General features: G+C 41.9%; 1 protein-coding gene across 1 annotated transcript in view; it reads left to right on the top strand.

Moving 5' to 3' along the window:
* Window positions 1-6,991, top strand: part of LOC127573415 (netrin-3-like) — a 267,637-nt gene extending 260,646 nt beyond the window's left edge. The window contains exon 7 of the mRNA XM_052021620.1: window positions 5,109-6,991. Within this exon, the coding sequence (XP_051877580.1) occupies window positions 5,109-5,440 (332 nt within the window). The 3' untranslated portion in view covers window positions 5,441-6,991. The remainder of the gene's footprint in view (window positions 1-5,108) is intronic.
* Window positions 6,992-12,577: the final 5,586 nt, after the last annotated feature.

Raw genomic sequence — 12,577 nt, 5'->3', positions numbered from 1 at the left:
GTGCTTTCTGGTTCTGGACATTCCAGCTGAGGGAAACATCAGCTCCCCGTCTACCTTATCAAGCAAATAAGAACCTCATACATTTCAACTTTTATTCTTCCAAAAGCCTAAGAATAGGCTGAGTCTGCTGAACCTCTCCTCATACAACAAACTTGCTATCGTAGGAATCAATCTGGTTTACCTTTTTGCATTCCTTTATCATAAGTATATCCTTCCTTATGAACTGAGACTAGTCATGTCCATAGTTTGCTAGTTGTTTTTTCACCAGGACCATATTCAACCAGAAAGTGACAGAAACACTCAGCAGGTCAGCAAGCACTTATGGAGAGAGGAAGAAACAATCCTCCTGCAAAAAAACCAAAATAGTGTTTGCCCTCAAAATTGTTTGCTGGACCTTCAAATAAAATTTCAGTGTTGGTACCAGGACCAACAAGCCTGTTTGAACACCAACACCCTTCAATTTTCACCATTTAAAATATTCTTTGCCTTTCTATTTTTTCAATCAAAATGGATGACATCACAATTTTCTACATTATATTCCATCAGCAATACCTATGCCCAGTCGCTTACCAGCCTATATCCCCCTGAAGCCTCTCTACATCCTCCTCACAGTCCACACTGCCACTTAGCTTGGTGTCATCTGCAAACTTGGATATATTCTATTTGATTCTCTCATCAATGACAGATTATCGGATCCTCGATCCATGCCAGTATGTTATCCTCAATACCTTGTGTCTCTGATTGTCCAGTGATGGATATCAAGACGTACTGTTGATTTATTAGGAATTCAGACTCAGAATCAGATTTATTATCACTGACTTACATTACATGAAATTTGTTGTTTTGTGGCAGCAGTACAGTGCAAAGACATAAAATTAAGATATCTTTATTAGTCACATGTACATCAAAACATACAGTGAAATACGTCTTTGTGTAGAATGTTCTGGGGGCAGCCCCCAAGTGTCACCACGCTTCCGGCGCCAACATAGCATGCCCACAACTTCCTAACCTGCATGTCTTTGGAATGTGGGAGGAAACCGGAGCACCTGGAGGAAACCCACACAGACACGGGGAGAATGTACAAACTCCTTACAGACAGTGGTCGGAATTGAACCTGGGTCGCTGGCGCTGTACTAGTGTTACGCTAACTGCTACACTACCGTGCCTGAAATTTTCAAAAATAAATAAATAGTGCAAAAAAAAAAGTGGTTTTCATGGGTTCATGGACTGTTCAGAAATCTGAATGTGAAGGGGAAGAAGCTGTTTCTGAATCACTGAGGCTGGGTCTTCAGGCTCCTGTACCTCTTCCCCTATGGTAATAACGAGAAGAGGGCATGTCCCAGGTTGTGTGGGTCACTGCCTCTTGAAGATGTCCTCAATGGTGGGGAGGGTTGTGCCTGTGATGGAACTGACTGAGTCTACAACCCTCTGCAGCCTCTTGTGATCCTGCACACTGGAGCCTCCATACCAGGCTGTGATGCAACCAGTCAGAATGCTGTCCACCGTACAACTAAGAAATCAGTAAGAGTCTTTGGTGACATACCGAATCTCCTGAAACCCTTGATAAAGCAGAGCTGCTGTCTTGCCTTCTTCATGATTGTATTGATGTTTTGGGCCCAAGATAGATCCTCTGTGATGTTGACGTCCCGGAACTTGAAGCTGCTCACCCTTTCCACCACTGACTCCTCAATGAGGACTGGTGTATGTTCCCCTGACTTCCCCTTCCTCAAGTCCACAAGCAATTCCTTGGTCTTGCTGACGTTGAGTGCAAGTTGATAAGTTGAATCTGCAATTGGACCCTCAACTTCCCCACTGGGCAACCACAATCAATACAGTCAGAAGCCTCATCTCCTCCTCACTGACCATCAACACATGTGTACCTCAGGGCTGTGTGCTTATCCCCCTGCTCTACTCTCTCCATACCTACAACTGTGTGTCTAAGCATACCTCTAACAACATCTACAAATTCGCTGATGACACTGCTGTTGTTGGCAGAATTACGGATGGTGACGAGGAGGCATGCAGATCAACTGGTTGAGTGGTATTGTAACAACACATTGCACTCAGTGTCACTAAAACCAAGGAACCAAGGGTGAGCAGCTTCAAGTTCCTGGGTGTCAACATCTCGGAGGATCTATCCTGGCCCCAGCACACAGACACAACCATGAAGAAGGTACACCACATCTCCACTTTCTTAGAAGTTTAAGGAGATTCAGCAGGTCATCGAAGACTCTGACAAACTTCTACAGACGTGCAGTGGAGAGCATTCTGACTGGTTGCATCACGGCCTGGTACGGAGGCTCCAATGCACAGCAACTCAAGAGGTTATGGATAGCAGTGAACTCAGCCAGTTCCATCATGGGTACAGCTCTCCCCACCATCAAGGACATCTACAAGAAGCGATGTCTCCGGAAGGCAACATCCACCATCAGGGACCCCCACCATCTGGGTCATGCCCTCTTCTTGGTGCTTCCATCAGGCAGGAGGTACAGGAGCAACAGCTTCTTCCCCACTGCCATCAGCTTCTTGAACCAATCTGAAAAAGCCTAACGCTACTTTGGACTTTTTTTTTCACTCTCTCAACTTGAACTAGTGTTGTTATGTTTATTTTGTCATGCAAGTTATGTATAATTTATGTTCATTTAAGTTTATGTTCTGTTTGTCATGTTTGTAATGTACTGTGCTGCAGCTGCAAAAAGCTAATTTTCATGGCATTTATACTCTGGATATATATGTCTATGACAACAAACTTGAACTTGAACTTGAATCCCCAGTGATAGATATCAATCAATTCCAGTGATTCCCCAGGGATGAAATAAAAACAGAAAATGCTGGAAACAATGAGTAGGCAAGGCGACATCTGTAAAAGGAGAAATATTTTCAGCTCCAGGACTTTCCACCTGAATGGAGTGAATATTGTTGAGTCCCTGTGATTGCCCCTGGGGGATACCCCAAGGATGGATCTTTGGATCATGTAGAAGCCACGGCCAAGAGAGCTCACCAGCACCTCTACTTCCTCATGAGGCTAAAGAAATTTGGTTTGTCCCCTTTGACTCTCACCAACTTTTACAGATACACCATAGAAAGCATCCTATCTGGATGTATCATGGCTTGGTATGGTAACTGCTATGCCCAGGACCACAAGAAACTGCAGAGAGTTGTGGGCATAGCCCAGCGCATTACGGACACCAGCCTCCCCTCCTTGGACTCTGTCTTTACCTCTCGCTGTCTTGGTGAAGCAGCCAGCATAATCAAAGACCCCACCCACCCTGGACATTCTCTCTTCTCTCCTCTTCCATCGGGTAGAAGATACAGGAGCCTGAAGGCACGTACCACTAGACTTAAGGACAGCTTCTACCCCACTGTGATCAGACTATTGAACAGTTCCCTTACACAATGAGATGGACTATGACCTCACGATCTACCTTGTTGTGACCTTGCACCTTATTGCACTGCACTTTCTCCGTAGCTGTGACACTTTACTCTGTACTGTTATTGTTTTTACCTGTACTACATCAATGCATTCTGTACTGACTCTATGTAACTGCACTGTGTAATGAATTGACCTGTACGATCGGTTTGTAAGACAAGTTTTTCACTGTACCTCGGTACAAGTGACAATAATAAACCAATACCAATACCAATATTGTCTGTCGCTTTGATTGCCTACATATGGAAACTGATCACTTCCTTAGGATGGATATCAATGAGCATGTTCCTCAGATTTAGATATCAAGAAGTAATTGGTAGAAAGATTAGAGGGGACACGAGAAAAATACATTACTTGAGAGAGTGCTGGTGGTCTGAAACCAAAGACAAAAATGCTCATCACTTTTCTAAAGTACTTGGACGTGTGCAGTTCTGGAAGGCAGCGAACCCACTCAATGGGGGAGAGCTTTTTCAAGCACCATTTATGACAACCAGTCCCTGTGATACCCTGGAGATAGATATCAATCAATACCTTTGATTCACTATGGATGAAGATTGATAAAGTTCCTATCATTCCCTAGGGATGATTATGGCTTAGGTGATTCGGTATTGGTATTAGTATTGATTTATTATTGTCACATGTACCAAGATAAAGTGAAAAGTTTTCTCTGCATGCCATCTCGTCATCCATGAGTACATTGAGGTAGTAAAAAGAAAAACAGAATATAGAATATAGTGTTGCAACTACAGAGAAAGTGCAGTTCAGGTAGACAAATAAAGTGCAAGGGCCACAATGAGGTAGATTGGGAGATCAAGAGTTCACCTTTAGCGTATGAGAGATCCGTTCAAGAGTCTGATAATAGCACGATAGAATCTGTCTTTGAGTCTGGTGGTATATGTCTTCAAGCTTTAGAATCTTCTGCCCACTGGGAGAGGGGAGAAGAGAGAATGACCTAGGTGGAAGTGGTCCCCGATTTATGTTGGCTGCTTTTCCGAGGCAGCGGGAAATGTAGATGGAGTCAATGCAGGGGAGGCTGGTTTGTGTGATGGACTGGGCTGCATTCACAAATCCCTGCAGTTTCTATTGGTCTTGGACAGAGCAGTTACCATACCAAGCTGTGATGCATCTGGATAGGATGTCTGAGGTGATTTCCTGAGGATAGCTATCAATCATCCTACCTATAGCATGGTGACCAGAACTGCACACGATACTCCAAGTGCTGTCTAACCAATGTTTTGTACATGATGCCCCCAACTCTGTACTTAATGCCCTGACTGATGATGGCAACCGCAGCATGTACTTTCTTCACCACCCTGTCTACCTGTGTTGCCACTCTCAGGGAGCTATGAACTTGGTCTAGGTCTCTCTGGTCTTCAACACTTCCCAGGGCCCTGTCATTCACTACGTATCCCCTGCCCGGGTTTACCTTCCTAAATGCATCACTTTGCATGTGTCTGAGTTAAATTCCCTCTGCCATTCCTTTTCCCACTTTCCCAGTTGATCTAAATCCTGTAGTAACTTTGACAGCCGTCTTCACTGTGCACTCTATCACCATGCCACAATTTTTCTGAAGTGATTTTCAGATGTTGGCAAATTGTGTTATTAGTTGTATAATGTCTTGTGAATTTAACGGTATCACATCCAACAGCTGACTAACATTTTTTTTATCCTTTCCCAGCCATTCAGGTTAATGTTCTGGATATGAACACAGTGAGTGAATGGGCAAAGTTTACTGTGAACATCATATCAGTTTATAAGAGCAGAGATGAGAGGATTAAACGGGCAGACCAATCTTTGTGGATAAATATGAAGGACTTGGCTTGCAAGTGCCCAAAAATCCAAATGAGCAAGAAATACCTCGTGATGGGAAACTTTGACAGTATGTCTGAGAGGCTTGGAGGGCTCCTGGCTGATAAAAACAGCCTTGTCATTCAGTGGCGAGATGTGTGGACAAGAAGACTTCGAAAATTCCAGCGCAAAGAGAAAAAAGGGAAATGTGGAAAAGCTTGATTGATCAATTTTGGAGAAGCTTTAGGAAGCATCATGGGCTACAATTTCAACACACTTTGGGTTCAAAATACGTCCTTCAGCAATTGCTGAAAGGTAAATTAGACTGTGATGAGGAAACGGGAGGCTATAAATGACATGATATTCACCACAACATGTTACACAAACTGTTGGCTGAATATGCTTTGCAAATTGAGCATTCCTTTTTAAAATGTGCCCATGACTCCTTTCTATGGGTAGGGGTCAGGCTGCCATCGGGCTGTTCTCTGACCCCGGAGCCAAGTTAGTATCTGACAGAAGGACATTCCCACCTTGTCCTGCCCATTGTCCCCATCCCCCCTCACCCCGAATGAAGTAAGCAGTATCATTTTTTTGCCTGTTATGACTAACATACGAGACAAGATGTGGTAGTTTATGTGAGGCCGACAGCTGTGCTGAACATAGAGTGTAAATATGGACTGGTTCCAAGATTTTTAGAGCCAGATTGTTGGCACACAGCAAGTGAATTGTTAACGTTGTGTATTTTGAACTGTGATTTGAAAATATCCAGTTTCAATTAGATTTTACAAAGTGCATTAATATTGTAAAACTTTCAGTCCAACACGCAATCCTTCAGCTTAATAAAGCCTACTATATTCCAGTGGTCCTATGGTCACATTATCAGAGGAGCTGTAAATGTAGTCACCTTGAAACCACCCTCCCAGAATGACCAATTTACAAAGATATCAGCCTTGTCTCAGTAGTACAACCATCAACTCTGAGTGATTTTTTAAAAAATTATTTTAAGTTAAAATGTTCAAGTTCCCCTCCAGTGATTTGAACAAGTCTAACCCTAGAGAGGTCCTGAAGCCCTGCCTACTCTCACATGGAGATCCTGTGATAATATCCACAACAGAGCAGAGGCTTCAGAACAAATTGGCCTTGAAATTCTTCAGTGCTGTAAAGATACTTTAGATAGGCAGTGCCTTGGGAGGCCTGAGCATGTTTTATGCAAGGGCTGACCACTGAAAATTCTGTCTCTGTCTTGAATGTATTCAATGACACTGCCAATTTCTGGGGTAGAGAATTCACCACAGCATGTGGGAAAAAATGCCTCCTCATCTCAAACTTAAATTGGTGATGCCTTATTCTGAAACTATGCCCCCAAGCTCTATATTTCCCCATGAGAATGATGGCCCTCTCTTGGCATTCTGAGAGAATGATTCCCCTCATGGGAGAATATAGAGATTTCAGTAAGATCACTCCTCACTTCTTCTAAACTCCAATGAATGTAGGTCCAAACTGCTCAACGTTTCCTCATGACAACCACTTCATCTTAAGAATCACCCATATAAACCTGCTATGAACTATCGCCAATGCATGGATATCCTTCCTCAAATAAGGAGACCAAAACTCCAGGTATGGTTTCAACAACATCCTGTATTATTGAAGTAAGATTTCCCTACATGTATTTTCCAATTCCCTTGCAATGAAGACCAAAATTCTATTTTCCTCCCTAATTACTTTGTGTACCTGTACACTGACTTCCTGTGTTTCATACGTGAGGACACCTGATCCTCTGTTCCTTCAAGCACATGTAGTCTTTCTCCATTTAACCAATATTCTACTTTTCTTTTCATCCCATCTACATGGCCCCATTCAAGGGCAAAAGGAGTTTAGTGAGTGGGGCCAGAGGTGTCCTGCTCAGAGTGAAGCAACCAGCCCTGTGACACTATCTAAAACCTCACATATATACATACCTCACCTCACATTGTACTTACTTGCCAAATACTTCTTACTCACTTAACCAATCCATATCCCTTTGCAAACTCTTTGTATCCTTCTTGCAACTTGCTTTCCCACCAAGCTTGGTATGATCAACAAATCTGGCTAAAATACACTCAGTTCCTTACTCTAAGTCATCTTTACAGAAAGAACATTGTTGTGGTCTTAGCACTGTGGCACTCATTGGTTACAATTCAAAGTAATTGCCAATAAATCTGGTCTCACTAGCAATGTAAAAAGTACAAACAAATCCTCTAATATCTGCATTCTCCAATAAAATGCCCTGCTGTTGTGCATTCCTGATAAGTCCTTGATATTTCACAACACATTCATACGTCACACTCCTACATTTACCATGAGACATAGAAGCAGAATTAGGCCATTCGGCCCATCGAATCTGCTCTGCCATTTGATCACGGCTGATTTATTTTTCCCTCTCAACCCCATTCTCCTGCCTTCTCCCCATAACTTTTGACGCCCTTGCTAATCAAGAACCTATCAACCTCTGCTTTAAATATACCCAATGACTTGCCCTCCACAGCCATCTGTGGCAATCAATTCCACAGATTCACCACCCTCTGGCTAAAGAAATTCCTCCTCATCTCTATTCTAAAGGGACATTCTTCTATTCTGAGGCTGTGCCCTCTGGTCCCAGACTCTCCAACTACTGGAAACATCCTCTCCATGTCCACTCTATCCAGGCCTTTCAATATTCAATAAGTTTCAATGAGATCCCCCCTCATCCTTCTGAACTCCAGCGAGTACAGGCCCAGAGCCAGCAGTCCAATGTCCATTCTTGCCTCTCTTTTACTCTTGATATATTTGAAAAAGCATTTGGTATCCTCTTTTATATTATTGACTAGCTTAGCTTTATATTTCATGTTTTCTCCCCTTACTGCTTTTTTAGTTGCCTTCTGTTGGTTTTTAAAAGCTTCCAATCCTTGAGCCTCCCACTAATTTTTGCAATATTGTATGCCCTCTCTTTTGCTTTTATGCTGTCTTTGACTTCCCTTGTCAACCACAGTTGCCTCATCCTCCCTTTAGAATGCTTCTTCTTTGGGATGAAATGATCCTGCGTCTTCCGAATTACTTCCAGAAACTCCTGCCATTGCTGCTCTACCGTCATCCCTGCTGGGGTCCCCTTCCAATCAACTTTGGCCAGCTCCTCTCTCATGCCTCTGTAGTTACCATTACTCAACTGTAATACCGATACATCTGATTTTAGCTTCTCCCTCTCAAACTGCAGGGTGAATTCTGTCATATTGCGATCACTGCCTCCTAAGGGTTCCTTTACCTTAAGCTCCCTAATCAAATCTGGTTCATTGCTCAACACCAAATCCAGAATTGCCTTTTCCCTAATGGGCTTGACCACAAGCTGCTCTAAAAAGCCATCTCATGGGCATTCTACAAATTCCTTCTCTTGGGAACCAGTGCCAACCTGATTTTCTCAAGCTACCTGCATATTAAAATCAATAAATGACCACCATAACATTGCCATTTTTACATGCCTTTTCCTTCTCCTGCTGTAATTTGTACCCACATCCTGGCTACTATTCAGAGGCCTGTATATAGCTCCCATCAGGGTCTATTTACCCTTGTAGTTTCTTAACTCTACCCATAAGGATTCTATATCTTCTGATCCTATGTCATTTCTTGCTAAGGATTTGATTTCATTTTTTACCAACAGATCCACCCCACCCCCTCTGCCCATCTGCCTGTCTTTTCGATAGGATGTGTATCCTTGGATGTTTAGCTCCCAGCTGTGATCTTCTTTCAGCCAGGACTCTGTGATGCCCACAACGTCGTACCTGCCAATTTCTAACTGCGCTATGAGCTCATCTACCTGATTTTGTTTCCTGTGTGCATTCAAATATAACACCTTCAGTCCTGTATTCACCACCCTTCTCAAATTTGTCTCCACATTGCCTGGTTAAATTCTTATCTCTTTCTAAACTTCCTGTCTTAGTCTTTATTCTGGAGACTTCAGTAACCTCTCCAGCACTCTCCTTCCCTTTTATTTTATCCATACTTTTCCAATCCGTTGAACCCACCCCCCACACTATTTAGTTCAAAGCCCTATTCACAGCCCTAGTTCTGTGATCCGCCAGGACCCAAGGGGAAAGACAAGATCTCAGTCTAATGCCACATCTAACAACTGTCAATGATACTTCAGGGATCCCTTAATTCTTCCCCTATGATAGTGCAGTGTTCCCTCAGTATTGCTACATGACAGTGTATGCTCCCTCAGTCCTGCCCACATGACCATTGCCTCAGTGCTGTCCCTGTGACAATGCAGCACTCTCTTAGTAGTTCCTACAAAAGTCCAGCACTCCCTCAGTGGTTCCTATGACAATATAACACTACTTCAGTGTTGTTCCTATGACAATGAAGCAGCTCTTAATATTCCTTCTATAGCTGTGCAGTGCTCCCTTGGTGTTTATACACAGAACTGTAAAGTGATATAGTTTGTCAGAAAGAATTTAAAGAAACAATATGGTCTAAGTGACAATGTTGTAAAGAGCATGTGGGAAGATTTGGGTGCGTGCATAAATCCTTGGAAGTGACAGGGCATGTTAAGAGGGTGTTTATTAAAATATACAAGATCCTGGGATTCATAAATAAGAGAGTACAAAAGGAGGGAAGTTATGTTGAACATTATGAAACATTGATTAGGCTACAATTGGAGTGTAGAAAGACTACAAAGGTCTTGTGTTTACTTGAACAATTCACTAGAGTGGTTCCAGAGATGAGAGATTGAAGTTACATGGTTAGACAGGAGAACATGTTAACATACAAATTCAGAGCAGGAGGAGGCCATTCCTCCCCTTAACCCTATTTTGCCATTTAATAAGATCATGATTGATCTGATTGTAACCTCAACGCTACATTCCTGTCCACCTAGGGCAACCTGTCACCCCCTTGCATATCAAATGTCTGTCTGCTTCTATGTCCTTTGCCCTTTTAAGATAGACAGTTGTAAAGACTCACAATCCTCAAAGAGAAAGCAAATTACCACATCTCTGCCTTAACTGGGCAACCCATTTATTTTAAACAGTGAACCCTAGTTCTAGATTCTCCCACAAGAGGAAAAAGCCTCTCCACGTCAAGACCCCTCAGAATCTTCGGTGTAATTCAATTTCCCTTGTAATGAGCAATAACGTGCTGAATTCCCTTCATTGAGATTGTTCCCATTTGAGCAAGAAGGTGGAGAGGAGATTTGATGGAAATGCTAGGATTACAATTGGACTAAATAGAGTAAATAGAGGGAAGCTATTTCTATTGGTATATGTCTCAAGGCCCAAGGGGACACAGATTTAAAACTTTGGTCAAAGAGAACAAAGGAGACATGAGGAAAAGCTGTTTACTCAGAGAATGGTTATAAACTGGAATGCAGTTCCTCCAGGAATCATGGAAAAAATCAATCAGGACTTTCAAAAGGGTCAAAAACCAATTGACAAAAGTTTTCAAGTTGTGTCTAACAAGAGTTGATAGTATTAGATCAAAGGAAAAGGCTTATAACATTGCCAAAAAGGTCAGGCAGCCCAAGAATTGGGAAAATTTCAGAACTCGGCAAAAGAGGACCAAGATGTTGATTAGGAAAGCAGAATACAAGAGTAATCATGCAGGACACAGAAAGAGAGACTGTAAAGATTTTTATAGATACGTATAATGGCAAAGATAAGCAGAAGTGGATGTGGATAATTTACAGACTGAGACAGAGGGAATTATATTGGTGAATGTAGAAATGGAAAAGAAATTAAACAAGTATGGAAGATGAAACAAAAATCTCGTAAAAAGAATGGAAACAGTAAGTCTTGAGTGAATAAGGAGCTCAAAGAAACTAGCACTTGTGAAATAGTAACAGTGGAGAAATGAATGGGAATGAAATCCGCCCCCGCCCAATCTGATGAACTGCCCAAGGGTTTGCAAGAAGTGGCTTTGGAGATAATGGACGCACAGGCTGTCATCTTCCAAAATTCCATAGATTCCAGAATGGTTCTCCTAGACTGGAATATTGCAAACATAATCCCATTATCTAAGAAAGAATGGAACTACAGTACAGACCAATTAGCCTGACATTAGTAGTGGGGAAAATCCTAGAATTTGTTCTTCAGAATGTGATACAGGGGATTTAGAAAATAATAATAGCATTGCACAGAATCATAGAGTCATACAGCACAGAAACAGGCTCTTCAGCCCACTATGCCTATGCCATCTGTTGTAACTACCTACGTTAATCCCATTTACCTGCATTAAGCGTAGATCGGTAAAAAGAACAGTAGAAAGGCCCGTTTCTATGTGGTACATCTCTAAGACTCTAAGTCTGTAGCCTTCTGTGCCTTGGTATGGATTTTTGAAAGGGAAATTATGTTTGAGAAATGTGTTAGGTTTTTTGAGATTGTAACAAGCAGAATAGATCAGGGGAACCAATAGATGTGGTGTATTTGGACTTACAAAAGCCTTCTAGTAAGATACCTGCAAAAAGTTATCAATTTAAATTAGAGCATTTAGTACTGAGTTTAATACACTGGCCTAGAATGATAATTAGTTAGCAAAGAGAAAACAGACAATAGGAATAAATAGCATTTTTGGGTTGGGAAACTATGATCAGTAACGTGTCACAAATATTGGTGTTAGGGCTACAAATGCTCTCAATCTCTATTAATGATTTGGATCAGAAGATAAGATGTAAAGTGTCTAAATTTGCTGATGATACAAAGCTAGTTGGTAGTGTGGACCATGAGGAAGATGCAGAGAGAGGCAACAGGGGGAATATAAACAGATTAAGTGAATGGGTAAGGACATGGCAAATGGAACAGAATGTGGAAAACTGTGAGGTTGTCTACTTAGGCAGAAAAAAATAGAAAGCTGGAGAATTTATTAAATGGTGAGAGATTAAATGGTGTTGGTTTTCAGAGGGATTTGGATGTTCTTGTCCATAAATCACTGAAAGTTAACGTACAGATTCAGCAAGCTATGAGTTAGGCAAATAGTGTGTTGGCCTTTATTGCAAGACAATTTAAATGCAAAAGTAGAGATGCTTTGCTCCAAATATAGTCATAGAGTTAGAGAAACAAGCCCTTCAGCCCAACTTGTCTATGCTGACCAAGTTGCCTACCCTAGCTTATCGCATTTACATGCATTTGGTCCATATCCCTCTAAACCTTTCCTGTCCATGTACCTGTCCAAATGTTGATTAACCATTTTAATTGTACCCACCTCTACAGTTTCCTCTGTCAGCTCATTCTATATACCCATCACCTTCTGTATGAAAAAGTTTCCCCTCCAGTCCCTTTTAAACCTTTCCCCTCTCAACTCAAGTCTATAGCTTTAGTCTCCCCTATCCTGCGAAAAATACTATCCACCTTATCTATT

Source organism: Pristis pectinata, chromosome 8 (assembly GCF_009764475.1).
Source record: "Pristis pectinata isolate sPriPec2 chromosome 8, sPriPec2.1.pri, whole genome shotgun sequence".
NCBI lineage: Eukaryota > Metazoa > Chordata > Chondrichthyes > Rhinopristiformes > Pristidae > Pristis > Pristis pectinata.
Note: the sequence above shows the minus strand (reverse complement) of the source record. Positions and strands in the feature narration are given on the sequence as shown.